The following is an 18,893-nucleotide window of genomic DNA, read 5'->3' as shown; positions in this document are numbered from 1 at the left end:
ACTACTAATAAACTAACGTACAGCCATACATAATGTTGGGGGTAGAGGACAGAGAATCAGGAATGCCTTTATCTTGTGTGTACACACACGGAATCAACCCCATTTAAGATGACACTTCACGTGTATTCCTAAGAGTCTTTACTTCATTCCTAATATATCACAGTAATTATGGGAAGAGAAAAATAAGGAAAAAGCTTCCCACCTCCCGCTTTCCTTTTCCAGAACTCCAATTATGCAAAATAGAGAACTTTATAAGTAAGACAGAGAAAGAAGTATCATAGGATACTGCTTATATGTGGAATCAAAAAAAAAATGGTACGAATGAGCTTATTTACAAAACAGAAATAGGGTCACAGATGTAGAAAACAAACTGTGGTTATCGGGGGGGAAGGGAGGAGGGATAAATTGGGAGATTGAGATTGACATATACACACTACTATATATAAAATAGATAACTAATAAGGACCTACTGTAGAGCACAGGGAACTCTACTCAGTACTCTGTAATGACCTGTATGGGAAAAGAATCTAAAAAAGAGTGTATATATGTGTATGTATAACTGACTCACTTTGCTGTGCAGCGGAAACTAACAACATTTTAAATCAACTAGACTCCAATAAAAAGTAAAAAAAAAAAAGTTGGAGAAGCACAGGCCTAAAAAATAAAAAAGAGAGAGAGAGAGAACTTTAAATTCTCCAGAGCATAAGGATGACGCCAAGAGGAGAGCCTGCCTTTGAACTGCAGGGGCGCTGTGACCTCTTAACACGGGATGCTCTGGGCCTCCGGCCCAGGGGTTATTTGCGGAGCATGATGTGGCACTGGAGGAACGTTGCTGTAGTACTTTTGCGAAGTCTACTTTGTAAGTGTTGACCTTTGCGTTCTTTTGCCTTTTCCGGTCCGGTGGCAGACACGGGGCTCGGTGACTCCGTGTGCTCCAGCCCAAGCATCTCCAGCACCACCAGCCCCAAGCTCGACCCGCCCCCCTCCCCTCACGCCAACAGAAAGAAGCATCGGAGGAAGAAAAGTACCAGCAACTTCAAAGCCGATGGCCTCTCAGGCACTGCTGACGGTAAGGCCTCCCGGGACCTCAGGGCCAGAGTCCGCGTTCCTGAAAATTGATTTTTACTTTTTCTCATTTGTGGAATCATTGATCCTCAGAACCACACATGCACAATAACGCAGGTCAGTGCGTGTGCTTTTTGTTAGCAAGGCGGTGCTAGGGGACCCTCTCTTCACTCACTGATTCTCGAGACTGTTCAACCACAGCAGCTGTCTTACCTCCTGGCGGTTGTGGCCTGGTCGATGGTGCCGCTGGTGTCCCCTTCGTAACATCTGGTCAAGTTGTTTGGTCTTCCCCGACCCCGGCAACCTGGGGTCGAGGTGTCTGCTCCAGCCGAGCTGTGCCATGTTGTCTTCCTCCAAAAAAGATCGGCGCCTCCTAATTTAGGAAGCTTCCCTGACACCGGTAGACTTAACTCTAGTACGACAGCCACTCCGATGCTGACTTTCAGCGACGTGTGATGATAAACGCCCCTTCTGTTAGCGTCCGTCACTCTTTTTGTTTTGTGAGCTGCATTAGTATTCCCGCTGACACAGTTTGTCTTGCTTCTCCTTTGACTTGTTGAAGTCGGGTTTTATTCTCAGCGATGGCCCGATGTGATCTTTCAGAAGCGGCCCCTTCTGATGGACTTGTGTTCTTTTATTCCATGGATGCAATTGGAGATACACACGCATGCACACGTACACACACATTGTGGGAGGTGAAATTAATGTAGTTTCAATAAACAAGTTAAACAGATACTTCAAAGGAAAATTAAAATTCCCAAACATGGTTGTATAACATGAATAATCATTGGTGAGACCAATAGTAGTAAAAGAATCTGGTTTCAACAAGGATTCCATATACGCTGGAAATACCCTCATAGCTGATATCCTTTTTCTCTATTTCTGCCACACTTTTTCTGAATACTCCTTTGTTCAAACTGTAAGTTTCAATGTTAAAGAAAGTGCCTGTTCCCTCCTAATATCCAAAGATGAGCCCGTAGACCCACAGCGTATGTGTTAGCAGGGAAGGGACAGAGTTTACAGTACACGCTCTGTGTCATTTACCGTGATCCTGTGAGTTGGTTGGTGGCGTTTTCATTTATAATGAGGAGACTGGGGTTCAGAGTGTCAGGGAGCTTGCTGGGACTCCCACGGTGGCAGGGAGGAGTCTGAAAGCCCTTCTTCACCACATTTCTTACCATTTTGCTTCCCATAGCTTCCTGCTAACAAGTTTAGCCAATAAAAACCAATTCTCTCCTGTTATGTTAAATGAGGATGATTCTATTATATCAGCAGTGGTGAAAAATAATGATTATGGATCAAAGCACCCACCCAGACACCACTGACCTTCCCCTTTGGAAAAGAAATCGGCCACAGATGCTGAGCATTGATGAGACACCTTCCAACAACTTCAGCAAAAAGCCCCCAGCCATGCACAGATGGCCACACCCCACCAACAAAAGGACTGAGGTAAAGCCAGGAAGATGCATGGCCTCTCAGCAGGGTGGGGAACCTGTGCCCCACATACCCAAGGGAAGAGTAAGATTTGCTCTATGGAAAGGCCTCATGCCCATTTCACGGATAAATATCGTACCGCGTCTGTCATGTGTTTCCAACCAATGACTTTTTTCAAGTGTCTGCCACTTGGTAGAAACTGGGGATCAAGTCCACCCTTCACTACATTACACACATTTTACACATTCTAATCATCCCACCCACCTACTGACATAGTGAAAGCTGTGTGAGTAAGATACAGACTGAAAGTAAATCAGTAGCGGTTGCGTGTTTAATCGGGCTGCGGGTTCAAGTCAGCATCCCGGTCATCCCGTGAGTTTGCAGAAAACTTGCCAAGTGACTGTAAGCTTGTCGGACGCCTGAGATGTTTCCATCTTCCACCGCCTGAGTTACTGAGGTTGTACTGTGTGCTCCAAGCAATAGCCTGTGACGAGGCTGAGTCATATCCTCAACCCCAAACCAACCAGAGACCCTTTCATTAAAGGGCCTTACTGCTGAGGCAGTGATGCCGACAGAAAGACAGACTCCCGGCCACCAAAGAAACACCCAATTTAGAAACCACAACAGCATCTCAGGCATGAACGATGAGTGATGGTTGTGTGTGTTCAGAAGTTCAACACTAATGATTAGAGAGGAAGCCGGGCCTCACTTTGTAGTTCAGAGGACTGTCTCTGTGATGCCACAGTGTGACGTCTTTCCAACAGAAAATAAGACAAGTTCTCGGTAAAAAGAGCACGTATCATTTTTCCCGAGGAAAGGTTACCTGCCGACCTATAAATGAGTCGTTTTTCGGAGACAGGCTGTACTGATTGTATCCAAGACACACTGTTTTTCTTTTCTTCACATTTTCGCATCCCTAAAGTCAGAAGGCATCGTTCAATTGAGATCATTTTCGATTCAATGATAGACAATGTTTTTTAGTACTCTTAGCAACTCTTATTAATCAAAGTGTATTGTGGGAACCATCAAAACTAAGCCTTCTCTTCTTGAAATGAAAGCTAGTTGTATATTTTTAGAGGGCTGTTTCATTTTAATTGTAAAAAAATATTTCTCTTTCCTGCAAAGCACTATGACTTGTTATTACCAGTATATTCTCTTTTGTTTGACCTCGTGCTGGAAAGTCGCAATTGCAGATGCAAAATGTTCTCTAGATGGTGTCCATAAAGTAGGTGGATTGTGTAGTTTTTGACATACCCCATTGGAACAGATGACTAGACTCAAATCTCTTTAGAGTATAAGAAAAATAAAATTCAGCTATTTCAGTCAGGGTCCCGGGAAAAACATGGCACCCTCAACTGGGTCGTTGATAGGAATTTTCCACAGGGACTATCCACAGAGGTGTGGGCAGGGTGTGGGAAGAGCTCTAGGGATGGTGCAGACTCCCAGTGGGGTGACGGGGAAAGGAGGGGCCGGTTATGAACACCCAGAGAGGGCGGTGTCTGGGGGAGGTCTCCGTCAGGAGCTGTGTCCTTCAACAGAGGGACATGTGCCACCCCAGTGACCCAAAGGGTGAGGGGGCGCAGGGGAAGCGCCTAACCTCACTCTCCTCCCTGCCTCTGGTCTCATGCCGCCACCTCCTTGACCAGACCCAACCAGAAGCCAAAGGGTGTGGGAACTACTGCTGCCGCCACCCAGGCCTGCCTCTGAGGGCGTTGGAGGGCAGGTGGAGGTGAGCCAGCGGAAGCCGTGTGCTGCCCACACCTTTCACGGTGCCTCTTACAAGCCCCTGGGCACGTCTGTCCGCTGATCTTTCATCAGCACGGTAGACTGGAAGCCTCTGTCCACCGTGGCCCCTGAGAGCCTGGCCTGAACCTCGCCGAGGGAGGGGTCAGAGCTCCCCAGATGCACTTCTGAGCCATCGCCCAGCCAAGTCCAAAAGGGAGCCCCCACGCCCTTCCCAGGCTCTTAGCTGAGCACAGAGGTTCTAGCGCTGGATATTCCTTACCTTTGTGGCATCTTTGTGCAGAAAGTAAAGGCTAAAGTGTATCATCAGTATTTATGCTGCCTGAAAAGCCAGAAACTCTCTGTCCACCTGGGGATCCTTGGTGCTCCTGATGGAAATAAAGATCTTCCTTCCATGAATTTCTCGCTGCCCTGGCCCTCATCGGACTCGATTTTAGTAGTTCTTTTCTGCAGAAGAACAGTAGTCCTACACAGAATGGTAGAAAATGCTGTCACCTTGGGACTTCCCTGGTGGCGCAGAGGTTAAGAATCCACCTGCCAATGCAAGGGACACAGGTCGATCCCTGGTCCGGGAAGATCCCACATGCGGCGGAGCAACTAAGCCTGGACGCTACAACTACCGAGCCTGCGCTCTAGAGCCTGCGAGCCACAACTACTGAAGCCCGCGCGCCTAGAGCCCGTGCTTCACAACAAGAGAAGCCACCACAATGAGAAGCCCGTGCACAACAAGGAGTAGGCTCCACAACTAGAGAAAGCCCGCGTGCAGCAACAAAGACCCAATGCAGCCAAAAATAAATGAAAAAGTAAATAAAATAAATTTTTAAAAAAAGAAAATGCTGTCACCTAAATTAAGAACAATCATTTCCTTATACTTACAATTTAAAATGAATGGACAAAAGACCTGTATGCAGAAAACTATGACACTGATGAAAGAAATTAAAGATGATACAAACACATGGAGAGATATACCATGTTCTTGGATTGGAAGAATCAATATTGTGAAAATGACTATATTACCCAAAGCAATCTACAGATTCAATGCAATCCCTATCAGATTACCAATGGCATTTTTTATGGAACTAGAATGAAAAATCTTAAAATTTGTATGGAGACATAGAAGACCCCAAATAGCCAAAGCAGTCTTGAGGGAAAAAAACGGAGCTGGAGGAATCAGACTCCCTGATTTCAGACTATACTACAAAGCTACAGTCATCAAGACAGTGTGGTACTGGCACAGAAACATAGATCAATGGAACAGGATAGAAAGCCCAGAGATAAACCCACACACTTATGGTCAACTAATCTATGACAGAGGAGGCAAGGATATACAATGGAGAAAAGACAGTCTCTTCAATAAGTGGTGCTGGGAAAACTGGACAGCTACATGTAAAACCATGAAATTAGAACACTCCCTAACACCATACACAAAAATAAACTCAAAATGGATTAGAGACCTAAATGTAAGACCAGACACTATAAAACTCTTAGAGGAAAACATAGGAAGAACACTCTTTGACATAAATCACAGCAAGATCTTTTTTGATCCACCTCCTAGAGTAATGGAAATAAAAACAAAAATAAACAAATGGGACCTAATGAAACTTCAAAGCTTTTGCACAGCAAAGGAAACCATAAACAAGACGAAAAGACAACTCTCAGAATGGGAGAAACTATTTGCAAACGAATCAACGGACAAAGGATTAATCTCCAAAATGTATAAACAGCTCATGCAGCTCAACATTAAAAAAACAAACAACCCAATCCAAAAATGGGCAGAAGACCTAAATAGACATTTCTCCGTAGAAGACATACAGATGGCCAAGAAGCACATGAAAAGCTGCTCAACATCACTAATTATTAGAGAAATGCAAATCAAAACTACAATGAGGTATCACCTCACACCAGTCAGAATGGGCATCATCAGAAGATCTACAAACGACAAATGCTGGAGAGGGTGTGGAGAAAAGGGAACCCTCTTGCACTGTTGGTGGGAATGTAAATTGATACAGCCACTATGGAGAACAGTATGGAGGTTCCTTAAAAATCTAAAAATAGAATTACTATATGACCCAGCAATCCCACTACTGGGCATATACCCAGAGAAAACCATAATTCAAAAAGACACATGCACGCCAGTGTTCATTGCAGCACTATTTACAATAGCCAGGTCATGGAAGCAACCTAAATGCCCATCGACAGACGAATGGATAAAAAAGATGTGGTACATATATACGATGGAATATTACTCAGCCATAAAAGGGAATGAAATTGGGTCATTTGTTGAGACATGGATGGATCTAGAGACTGTCATACAGAGTGAAGTAAGTCAGAAAGAGAAAAACAAATATCCTATATTAACGTATATATGTGGAACCTAGAAAAATGGTACAGATGAACCGGTTTGCAGGGCAGAAACTGAGACACAGATGTAGAGAACAAACGTATGGACACCAAGGGGGGAAAGCCACAGGGCGGGGGGGGGGGGGCGGTGTGGTGGTGGTGGGATGAATTGGGAGATTGGGATTGACATGTATACACTGATGGGTATAAAATGGATGACTAATAAGAACCTGTTATATAAAAAAATAAATAAAATTAAAATTTAAAAATTTAAATAAAATGAATGGAATGAGTCTGGTGAATTATAGGAGTAGAATCTATGACTGAAGAATTCCTTTATGAGTATTTTGAGTTCCAGCATGGTCACTGGGCTCACATATAATTATTACTCTCATTAAAAGAGTCAGTATTGTAAAGTATTCCAGCCCCTTCCTTAGGTAAGTGTGGAAGAATGGAGAGGTACAAGCTAGTGTGGGTGATGTATGTCATTTAAAGCAGAAGTGCGTCAGACAGGTGGGTGTGTGCCTAGGTGTTCCCAGGACTGAGACCTGAGGTGTGTCTTTGGGCAGGTGAAGGGCTGCCATGCTAACTGCTGGAGGATCCTCTGTACTTCTCCAGCACATTCTGCATCACCGGGCATCTGGCCCCCTATCTACCTACTTGGAGGCTCCCCCAGGTTTAGATCTGTTCTTTCCATACATACAGTCTCTAAAAATATGTGAGAGTTTTTCAAATTCTGTGGCCCTGTTTGTAATGATATGCACCTTTGTGATGTTTTTATCTGGGAAAACGACTGTTCATTAAGAACGTCAGAAATAGGGACTTCACCGTTGAGTTTAACTTTGAGGTAAGCTTCTTGGAAACCAGCATCCCCCAGCCTTACCATTAAAAATGTGAAGGTGGTATTATTAACCTTTTTCAACAAAACTTCTGAATCCCGAATACTACTTGTATTCTTATTTAATAGACCATTGGGAACAACAGATATTAAAATATCAGTGACAGTCTTGATTTTAAATTGGATTTGATTTGCTCAGGATTATTAGTTATATTTAAGAAAATGGGTATGTTCAGATCTGGGTGCTGATCTCAGTGATGATCGTAGATCAACAGAAGTCAGTCCACGTGTCGCTAAGCAAGATGGTGACACAGCACAAGAGGCATGGGGGCGTCCTAATTGTGTTCAAACCATGGAAAGAGAGTCCTGAATCATCCTGGGTGGCCCTGATGGGTTTCATTGGGACCAATGGGTGGAAGTTTCAAGGAGGTGGATTTTGGTTCAGATACTAAAAGGAAAACTTTGTAAGAGCCGGGGCTGTCCTGAGAGGCAAGGTTCCTGGTCCCCTGTAGCAAGTACAGCACTGGTTGGGCCACTGTAGCGGAATCCGGAAGGATGCTAGCCCCAGGGGCCCTGGGTTCATGGCCAGAACCAAGTTGAAGGGTGTGTGCCTGGAAAGCTCTTGGGTAGTGGGGATTTTGCAGATCTCTAATGACTTGCTGTCTTTTGGCATTGCCTTTGAATCACCCTCCTTTCTGGGTACCTTCTTATCCAGGGTTCAGGAGTGAGGTTATTGCGGCTGAAATGTACCCGTGGTCTCTGCGGTCCCAGTTCTGTGGTTCCCCAATCTGGTGGTTCTCGTTAGTTTTATAACATTCATGCAAGTTTGCATCCGGTGTTAATTTTCCTGTTTCCCCAGTGAAAAGGCAGAAGTAGAGAGAGGTTAAGTGGCTTTCTTGTCCAGGGTCAGGTTGCTGGTAGGTGACAGAACTGTCTCTTGATTCTCTGCCTCAAACTCTTTCCACCAGGCAAAAAGCAAGTCTTTGAGGTGTGTGGAGCGGCTTTTGAATCTAGGAGTGGGGCAGGCAGAGTGGCTTCCTTGATATTTCTCAGATTCCATGTAAAGACACTGACTTTTATACGGATCATCACATCTAGAAGTTGTGTAGCAAAGATCTTTCTTTCTTTAAAAATGCAGGGCCAGTCTGGATTTACCCAGTCTGATTATACAGGAGGGTATGCAGAAATCCTGTTGTTCCTGTTGTTGGTGGTGGGGGTTTTTTGTTTCTTTTTTGTGAGGTTTTTTGGTTTTTTGTTTTTTGGGTTTTTTGGTCCCCTTGGGTTCATGGTGCTTTTTACTGAAGGTCTCAGAAGGAAATTTATTTTATCCTTCTCATCTCCACGCCCTGGTTGTTCATTCTGGGTCTTTATAGACTCATGTATGGTTGATCCTGGGTAGATACTGAAATACTATCCTGTAGAGAAAAAGTCACAACTGGCCTCTGTCCATTACAGTAGAAAAATTGCCCATCACAGCTGTACCCACTAAGCCATCAGAGGCGAGGTCTCCAACATGTTTACAAATTACATTAACTTCAAGTTGCAGAGGCCAGACAGGACTTAGTTTTCCTTCATTCTTTCAGAGAAGAACCTGACATTGTGAATCATTTTATTCTTTCATCAAATATTAAGCAACAAGCACAGAGGAAGCACTGTGTGTTTGGCTCCATGGGAGACGAGAGAATTAAAACTCAGTTTCTCTCTCACCCCAAGGCATTCATAGCCTTAATATGGGAAGAAGACTTGCACCAGAGACTGTACCTAGGATTTCAGGCAGAATATTTAAGAGAGGCATGGGTGGTCCAGAAGAAAGACAGCACAGCATTGAGTTGTAAAGGTTAGGGGAAGCTAACATGTTGTAGAACTTCGTTGTAGAACTTCATTTTAGATTCTGCAGGTTTAATACGTAATGGTTATCTTATTTAATAAAATGCCACAAAAAGCATCACTCTTTCATTAAATGTCTTCTATTTACAGCAACCTGAAACACCAGTGGTAGTGATTGAATTAGTCACAAAACAAAGTTTTGTTTTCACTTAGTTGCTAAGAAAACAGATGTTGCTGTAATTGATCAGTTACCTTTTATCTTCTGAAAAAATTTTTATTAGTTGATATTTTGGAAGATTTGGAGAGGAAATGAATGATTACGCAGGAGCATTGTACAACATTTTCCCTGCATACTCATTTTTTTTATATATACATAAATTTATTTATTTTTGGCTGTGTTGGGTCTTCGTTGCTGCACATCGGCTTTCTCTGATTGCAGCGAGCGGGGGCTACTCTTCCTTGTGGTTCGCGAGCTTCTCATTGTGGCGGCTTCTCTTGTTGCAGAGCACGGGCTCTAGGCGCGCGGGCTTCAGTAGTTGCAGCATGCGGGCTCAGTAGTTGTGGCTCGTGGGCTCTGGAGCACAGGCTCAGTAGTTGTGGCGCACGGGCTTAGTTGCTCCACGGCATATGGGATCTTCCCGGACCAGGGCTCGAACCCGTGTCCCCTGCATTGGCAGGTGGATTCTCAACCACTGTGCCACCAGGGAAGCACCCTGCGTACTCATTTTTACAAGAAGGCAGTCCACAGGTGTATCACAGCTCGGGTTCATCTGTGACCCGAGGGTCATGTTGGGTCATGTTGGGTCATGTGGAGGGTTGGGCAGTTTGGGGCATCAGTGGTGATTTGGGGATTTTGCACAGCACGATTAGGAGAGCAGTTTTGTTGTTTAAGTGTCTTATCACCAGGATGTTCTCACCTTTCCTCTCTCCTTGGGCATAGTTAACGTGCTGGTTACTCCATGTTAGATGCGATGGTGCACACATGACTGGCAAGAAACCCATGATGGCCAAGGAGCTACCACCATGGCTTGCTTCTTGTCCACAGGGGCTTTCTCGTGTGATTCGTGTGATTTTGTATTATTTGGAGGTGTCTAGAGGGGAAAGCTAGGGGAGATTATGAAAGCTGTCCGGTGTGACTCTTGTGGGTCACTCTTGGATCTCCTATTTGTGACCATTTCAGCAGCACTCCTCATCTACCCCTTGTTACAAGTTTGGCAGCTCCCTTCAGTGAAAGGAAAGAAAATCAGAAGTCTCCATCATCCATTCCATCAAAATTCCATAATCAACAGTAATTTCTTCTAACAGGAAGGACTTCTTAATTGAACTTCCTTGTTCAATTTACAAACTAGTTGGTACGTGCCTCTAAATCAGTAAGCTGAGCAGTTAATTAGAGCAAATGGGAAAAGCCAAGAACTGGGCCATCTTCCTGGATGATATTCCTAAAATGCAGCAACTTTGATGAGGGAGCCAGGTTGGCTGGGTTTCTTCGCCCTTGAGGCGGAAGTGATAGGAGACACTGGATATTCTGATGGACTTGCCTACTTCCCACAAACCAGATCATTTTTCCAAAGAGAGTTCTCAGGTTGTAACTCCAGCTTCCACAAGAATGAACTTGCTAAAATTGAGTAGACCTGGGTTTACTCTAGACATTGACATCCTAGACGGGGCACAGTTGACTCAAAAGCCATCCTGCAGGGTACAGTCCTTCTGACACAAACACACACAAGCTGTCAGTGCTCACAGATCCTTTGTGGAAGTCTGTGGGTCGGAAATAAACAAAGATGAGTTGATCACAGTAGGAGAAGCCAGAACAGAGGATTCCCATCATGATGAGCTGACAACAAGAGAAGGATTTTTGGTCCTTTTTTTTTTTTAAGTACACGCAAACTAAAGAGTTAGATTCAGTTCCATGAAAGTGCATTAATCACCTACTGCAGGCCAAGAGCTATGCCTAGGACTGGATGGAAAAGTGACTGAGGGCCCCTGCCTTCAGCATGCCCACTGTCTGGCGGAGAAAGCAGATCTCTAAATAAGCCGTGGCCGCCTGAGCAGCCTGTGCAGGGAGCCCAAGGGACCTCGACCCAGCACCCTGGGTGTTGGAGACTCCAGAATGAAATATCTGCTGTTGCAAGAAAGGGAAAAAATATGCAAAGTGAACACACGATAAATCTTGGTATAAGGTGGCCTGGAGCTCCCGGGCCCTGCAGACACTCCTGATGCAACAAGACATACTCAGCCTCCTGCTGTACGTAAGAGTGGACGCGCCTTTGAAAGATGCAAACTGCTCTCAAGCTTGCTGTCTACAAGGACAGATCTGCGGCCGACCCCAGTTCCGTTTGTTGGCCCTAAACTTAGAGCTGCTTTTTCTGCATGAACAACCCACAGCCTCCAATGTCCATCAGGAGGACTCAGGACAGGCATTTCTCCCCAGGCATCCTGGGGTTGGAATTCTGCCGGCGGGGGGGGAGAGCCCGAGTCAGCCGACTTTTAGGGGATTCCAAGATAATCTCTCAAAGTCATTTGCTTGATGTTCTCAAAATGGTGGAGCTGTCAGAGTCTTTGGATGTCACTTCATTCAGCTATGAAACTGAGACCCAGGGTGTGATGCGATCTACTCAGGCCAAGGTCCAAGGGGGGCCTCAGTGCACAGAGAGCCCTCTCTCTCTCTCTCTCTCTCTCTCTGTCACTAACCACATCCCATGGGCCCCACCCTCACGACTTCATCCAACCCTAATTATCTCCCACAGTCCTCATCTCCAGGTGTCATCACATGGGGATTAGGGCTTCAACAGATGAACTTTGGGAGGACACAAACATTCGGTCCACGAAGCCTTGTAACTTTCTATTCCTATCTGTGGGCTTCATGGACGCGGTCACTGCAGATCACGCCTGTTCTGTTCACTGCTCCCTCCCTCCCCGGGGTCTTGCCTCCGTTGTTAGAATAGGTCTTTAAGCATCAAAGAAGGAAGCCAAGATTCAGTGCCTGCTCTTAGACAGGTGTTACCTCATTGCATCCTTCATACAACCCATAGTGTCCGGCAGGGAGGTGGTGTTATCTCTGTTTTCACAGTGAGGACAAAGGTTCGGTGATGTTAAGTAATTTGCCAGAGATGGGCAGGTGAGTGTGAACTTGGGGTCTACATCAGGCCTCTAGGACTTGGAAGTCTGTGTGGCTTGCCTTGTACCTGTGCTGTCCACCTGGAAAGGCCTTCAGCAGCTTGGATGTGAAGAGGAGCCTTCTCTGCAGGTCATGGTTCAGCCCTGTGTATGCTGGCAGTGCTTTTCCCCATCACAGCTGGTCGGGGGCTGCGTGCCCATCACCCCCCACCATTGCTCTTAAGAACTTGGAAGCAGTGACTCCTTCACTAATTTTGATCTCAGCCTCTTTTCTCAGGACGCTTGTTGTGACATGGCTTCTTTACAAGCAGTATTGCCTTTCTCATTATGTCTGTGTGTGTGTGTGTGTGTGTGTGTTGAACATTCCACGAAGGATGCAGATCACTGCTTCAGCTACTCTGCAGACAATTAGAACATGCAGGATTAGAGAACAGGCAGGGAACATCACGTAACTTTTTTGAACTTAGGGATGTTTAACTCAGATGCAGTGAGCCCAGCTTTTAAGTTCGTTGTGAGGATGATATCCTTTGTGGGTTTTTGGACAAGGGGAGTGAGCATTTTTCAGGACAGTTGGAGAGAGAAGGGGAGCTCTTGATTAAGCTCTCCCCATCATTCACTGGAATCCTGCTTTGCTGATTTTAGTATGATCAGATGTCTGCCGCACCTTGTTGCCGGGTGTGCTCACCGCGCTCTCATTTTATTGCGACGGATGATTGACGCTCTAGAGTGGGTGTGGCTCGAGATCAACTTGGTGCGTTTATTTAGGAATCTTTGCTAATGCGGCCCTGCCTTTCAACTCCACCCCTTTCTCGTCTCAGACATATAACAGGCCCCAGGTATTAAACCCAGGGTGTCATCACCAACGAAAGAAGCAGGTACGGTGCAAACTTCAGGCATCGCCACTGAGATACACACACAACCTAACAAGGCTTCTTTTGTACTTGGGACATGGAGAAAATTGGCCATTTGTCTGTGGGGTAATGGGCTTTGCTGCCATATGAAAATCTCTCAAATGGTTAAATTCAATGACATTATCTCAGAGTGCATGAAAGCGACTACCGCACACAGTTTAATTCTATTTAATTTTTTTAAGGGGGAAAAAAAGCAAAGGGAAAATGTTTTAGTTTCTCTTAAGCTGATGTCTCTCTGCTTTTTCTTAAAAGTGCCTTTCTAGTTGCCACACAGCGATGTGATCATTATCCGCCGCCTCGTTGCCTTGCTGCCTCTGCGTGCAGTAAAATACAAAAAAAAAAAAGAGAGAGAGAGAGAGACCAGGGGAGCTTGTGAAGTATGACTTCCTATCCCAAGACTCATTGCCTGCGATTCGTACCGCTTGACAGTAATGATCTTATTACAGTACTCTGGACCTTGAAGAGATTTCATGAGGAGAGTGAGAGGACGAGCCTCCATGTAATCAAGTGGTGCTGAATATTCCACGCGTTTTTGATCACACACTGATTGGCCACAGTTCTAGCCCATCTTCTAGTCAATTATGCATGGCCCCTGTGCTCTTCGCCTAGTCAGAAACATAGACGGCTGTTGTCTGGATTTTGGCAGGCAGCCAGGGATTTGAAGCGCCGTGCAAACCATCCTCCCAGGATAAGTGCTTTTTAGTTGGAATTGATTACCTTTCTTTGGATTTTGCCTAATAGCAAAACTGCATTTGGAGAGGGTTTCGGGCGAAAAATGGACGTATTAGCCATTTAGAGCATCCGAACTCCTAGTCAGTTTTTAGGCTTCCCTTGTTTCCGTCTAATTTCTGTTTAATGATAGCATGTTTGAGAATACTGAAGGTATTTCATGGCATTGGCCGCCGAGCACATGTGTTGAGCATGGAGGACAGATTCAGTTACGGGACCACTGTGTTCAGGTTCCCAGATTCATCTAGGGAGGCTTCGCGCTTTGGGGAGATAAGATCTCTGTCAGTTAGCTTCCTTCTCGGCAAAAAGCGTTAAAAGAGGTAATGAGGGCTTCCCTGGTGGCGCAGTGGTTGAGAGTCCGCCTGCCGATGCAGGGGACACGGGTGCGTGCCCCGGTCCGGGAGGATCCCATGTGCCGCGGAGCGGCTGGGCCCGTGAGCCATGGCCGCTAAGCCTGCGCATCCGGAGCCTGTGCTCCGCAGCGGGAGAGGCCACAACAGTGAGAGGCCCGCGTACCGCAAAAAAAAAAAAAAAAAAAAAAAAAAAGAGGTAATGAATTCTTCCCTCAGGCGACTGGCTTGTCTTCAGTAATTGTGGGGAGTGCACGTCGACATGGCTGGGTTTTGTGAACTCTGCTGTCTCTGCCCAAAGGGTTGTCACCACGTCGTTTCCCCGGTTGTGTACCTCCCCTATTGGTCTCGAAGACGAGTGATATTTGAAAGGGTGGGATTTTTTCCTGCCAGCATGATCGCTGACGTTGCCCATTATGACGCTAACTCAGTTAGGCACATGATAAGATGCAGAAAACTGTTGTAAACCAAGATTTTTCTTCCTCACATGTCATGCTCTTAATCCAGATTCTTGGTGTGTAGATTGTCTCAGAGTCATCAGCTAGGAAAATGTGAGCGTTCTTTCTACTGTTCTGTGTACGAGGTGAGGAACTGGCCACGCCCAAGCAAGCGATCGGTGTGGGATGTTTTCAGAAATCTATCTTGAATCCACCAAGGGTTTGGTGCTCCCTGTGGCCTCAGTCATTGGGGAGACGTAGAGGATGGAACCCTCGCATTGCACACTGGGCACCTCGATAACCTGATTTGACTCTTCTGAATTGAATAAGTAGGTAGCTTTGTTCTTTGACTTGGTTTCCATGTGGATTGGCCTTGCTTTCTGCAGGAGGGAATGATTTTCCACGTCACTTGACTTTCTGCAAAATCGAGGTGTACTGTAGGCATGGTTACTAAACAGCCCTAGGAGAACCTACCAGAATCCTTAACTTCATGTTCTGCACGTGTATACACGCACGCACACACGGAGGATTTCTTTGTTCTCGATGTCATGAAAATAAAATATCTTCTATCAAAATTTAGATTTCGTGATGTTTCTTTAAAAGAGAAAATCACAAAACGGAAAACCACGGTTGACCATCTATGAGCAACAATCATTGCGCCCAGTTATTGACCCCTTGCTACACATCAGCACTGCGATGAAACGCTCCCTGTGTGTCCTCTCGTGACCCTCACAGGAAACTCCTGCTTGAGTCTCCACAGCGACCACCCCTCCCTTTGAAAGTTCACGCGTGTCTTTTCAGTGGTCTCCCTCACTCCAAATCTTGGCTTATCTAGGACTTTCCCTAAGGAAAATTTAAATTTATATAAATTAAATTAAATTTATATAAAATTAAATTAAAAATTTTATATAAAATTAAATTTATATAAAACAAAGAATTGTACAATAGGCTGTCAAAAAGGATATTTCTTAATTATAATAAGTTAATATTCAAGCCATTAAAAATTTTTGTCGTTTTACCCTTGGCAATGTTTCAGTAGATTGACAAAATGTATTTTTATGGCAGGTGGAAAATATCAAATTCACAGTTAGCAAATGGTTCAAGTTTTAAGGTAGGAACTTTAGAAAGCTGGCATCCACTATGACGACCTGATTACAGCCTGGTGTTTTCACCTGAGCAGATGAGTCCAGTGCTCACATTAAAGAGAGAGAGTCAGTACCTCGAAAATACAGTTTCATCACGAGTGCAGAATACGTGCTGTCATTACCATGTAATTACCCTGAAAAGGCCGATTAATTAAAGAATGTAAACAATTTAAGTCAGCTACTTTCTTGAACCCCTCCACCGCTTCCCCAATTGTTAGTTTTTGCCTCACTGTGGGATCAGACTCCTGCAGCAGGAGTGAGAAGCGGGGAGGGAGCTCACCTGCCCGCCGTGACCTGATGGAGGGAGAGAACTCACCTGCCCGTGGTCACCTGTTGATGTGCCTGCGTTAAGAGCCACCATGGTGGCGGGTGGCCTGGGACCTTTCCTTGAGCAGCTTGTGAACGGTGAATGAAGCCTGTATCATCGTTGTCTCTCCACCAGCACGGAGACGGGTGTGCGCAGCCTCACTCCTGTTCTACTCGCCGGGAAGGGATGCAGACACGGTTTGGCCCCGTTTGTCTTTGAACGGCATAGAAACACCCCCATCACGGGCCCTCATGGAGGAGAACAGAGCCACCCCTGCCGGGGCCACCATGTCCTCCAAACCAGGAGTGGTTCCCGAATGTCCATGGGAAGGTCTTTGGTTTTCTTTTGGAGATGAATATGTTGTTATCATCAGTAACTTGCTACCTTCTATTTCTGATCACAAAAATCAGCTTAGTTCGCCCAGTAGAGCTATGTTTTTCCAAGTTTCTTTGCTTGAAGAATTCTAAGGTAGGATCTGAAAGCCATTAATTTATGGGCCAAGTCTAGATCTTGGTGTCACTTTTTTTCTAACCCCTAAAGTCTTTCGAATTACTGCTCCACACAGTAAAGGTGGACAAGCCCACTGTGACATGTGAGAGCACATCCCGGAGTGCTGGAGTCCATGTTGACGTGCTGGCCACTGCAGGGCCATCAGGTGGTCTGCACGGAGGAAGCTGGGAAGGGAAGGCCGCCCCGGGAGAGGCTCGGGTCTCCTGGGACGCCGGGGCCGGGTGTGACCCCAGGGGACAGGCAGGTGGGAGCTGAGCAGAGGCTCAGGTGTCGAGGAAGGACCGAGGCTACTGCAGGGGACCCTGGACTGGTATCAGGAGGGGCCGTCGGGCAGGGCTGCTCCAGGACCTTTCCCTGGGACCCATCCTCTGCTTCCAGCCCTTCCTCCAGGGCTGCCCTCCCCTCTCATTTCCCTCATTCTTGCTTCTCTTTCCTCAGTTCACTCTTTCTCTTTCTTTCTCCTTCCTCCATCCAAGAGTTTTCTCGCTTTTTTCTCCCTTCTCTTATTTCCTCTTTTCCCATCCACGCTGTCATTGTCTTTTTCCTCCCTTACTTTCTTATTCTCTTTCCTTACTTGTTTTTATTTTGGAACTTTTTTGTGGGGGGGAAATATATGACATAAAACTTGCCATTTCTGAGCATACAGGTCATTGACATTGATTATATTCACAGTACTCTGCAACCATTGCCACTAGCTATTTCCAAAATTTTGTTATCACCCCACATAGAAACCCCACAACCATTAAGCAATAACTCCCCGTCTCCTCCCGCAGCCCCTGATAACCACTCGTCTGCTTTCTGTCTCTGTGGACTTGCCTGTTCTGGACATTTTTTCATACAAATGGAATCATACGGTATTTGTCCTTTTGCATCTCGTTTCTTTCACTTAGCGTCACGGTTTCAAGGTTCATCCATGTTGTAGCCTGTACCAGCCCGTCATCCCTTTGTGCTGCCACGTAGCACTCCAGTGTGTGGATAGACCACATTTTGTGTGTCCCTTCAGGTACTGATGGACCCCTTTCAGCTGTTGTGTGATGCTGCAGTGAACACGGGCATGCAAATATCTGTTTGAGTCTCTTTTCAGGTTTTTTTCTACCTGTACCTAGGAGTATGCGTAGCTTTTTGAAGAACTGCCAAGTTTCCTCTTTTCTTACGCTGCTGTCTGACTTCCCTTTTTCCCTCTAAAATAGGAAACGGACGAATCTCCTACAATTGAGTGAATCCACTTTTGGGCTCCCTCTTAATTACAGAAGTCTATGACTTTAATGCATTTTTAAATCATTCCTGTTTTTCTTTTTGAAAAATCCTAAGTACCCTGAGTTAAGACTTCCTTTCATTGGCACGTGAGTGACGCTTGGTCCCCTTCCCTGCCCCCGTGGATCAGTCGCAGACTCCCTAAGGTACTCAGGAATTTCCCATCATCCCGTGCTCTTCCCCACTGGGAGCCGGTCTCTAATCTCGAGGGTCAGTGTTCTCTGGACAGCCTGGCTTCTCTACCGAGCAGCAGTAGTTACATAGTCAAGGCACACGGGCATCTCTCCCGTTTCAGTTTGCCTGCAGAGGTCAGCTTTTCCATCATCTCTGGGACACTTGCATTTTTTCTATAACTTCCCAGTAATGAGCGGCCCAGTGGGCAGATGGAATCTTAAAGACCAGAGACTATTGTTTCTTTTTCCGCCAACCTCCCTTGGGCCGTGATTAGCTTCTCTGTTTCGCTGCAGAATTAGTGACTTAGCATTCACTCCCCTTCGGTCGCCCCTCATTTCTCTGTGGTCATTGCGTGTTTATTTCCTAGATCGGGTGTCACTGTCACCACTGTGTTGCTCACCATTCAGGGGATTTTCCAGCAGACGATTTCAGAAACCTGGTACTAATCTCAGTTTTTTTAAGACCACTTCGGGCTGAGTGGTGATGATTCTCTAGTTCTTGTGCCTCTTTGATTTTATGTTGTTACAAACTTTGGTTTCGGTCTGTTAAGGAAAGCATCAGATCACTTCAAATGCCATGTTTTCGTGTTTCCCTCGACGGTTGTAGTTTTTTGGTTTTTCTGTCCTTCAGAATTTAATCCCCTCAGGCCTCCTCTCCTTTATCCGTCAGATAAAGTTGTGAGATTATCATCATTATATTTAATAGTAAAAAC

The 18,893-nt window shown here is 45.6% G+C and overlaps 1 protein-coding gene across 9 annotated transcripts in view; it reads left to right on the top strand.

Moving 5' to 3' along the window:
• Positions 1-18,893, top strand: part of AGAP1 (ArfGAP with GTPase domain, ankyrin repeat and PH domain 1) — a 555,073-nt gene that overhangs the window by 432,080 nt on the left and 104,100 nt on the right. For 6 of the 9 annotated variants that reach the window (XM_060151780.1, XM_060151782.1, XM_060151779.1 and 3 more), the window contains one exon: positions 908-1,069. The exons of the other annotated variants lie outside the window; for them this stretch is intronic. In XM_060151780.1, the coding sequence (XP_060007763.1) occupies positions 908-1,069 (162 nt within the window). The remainder of the gene's footprint in view (positions 1-907; positions 1,070-18,893) is intronic. 9 annotated transcript variants of the gene reach the window in all.

This window comes from Lagenorhynchus albirostris, chromosome 6, assembly GCF_949774975.1.
Source record: "Lagenorhynchus albirostris chromosome 6, mLagAlb1.1, whole genome shotgun sequence".
Lineage (NCBI taxonomy): Eukaryota > Metazoa > Chordata > Mammalia > Artiodactyla > Delphinidae > Lagenorhynchus > Lagenorhynchus albirostris.
This window is presented reverse-complemented; position numbering and strand designations above follow the sequence as displayed.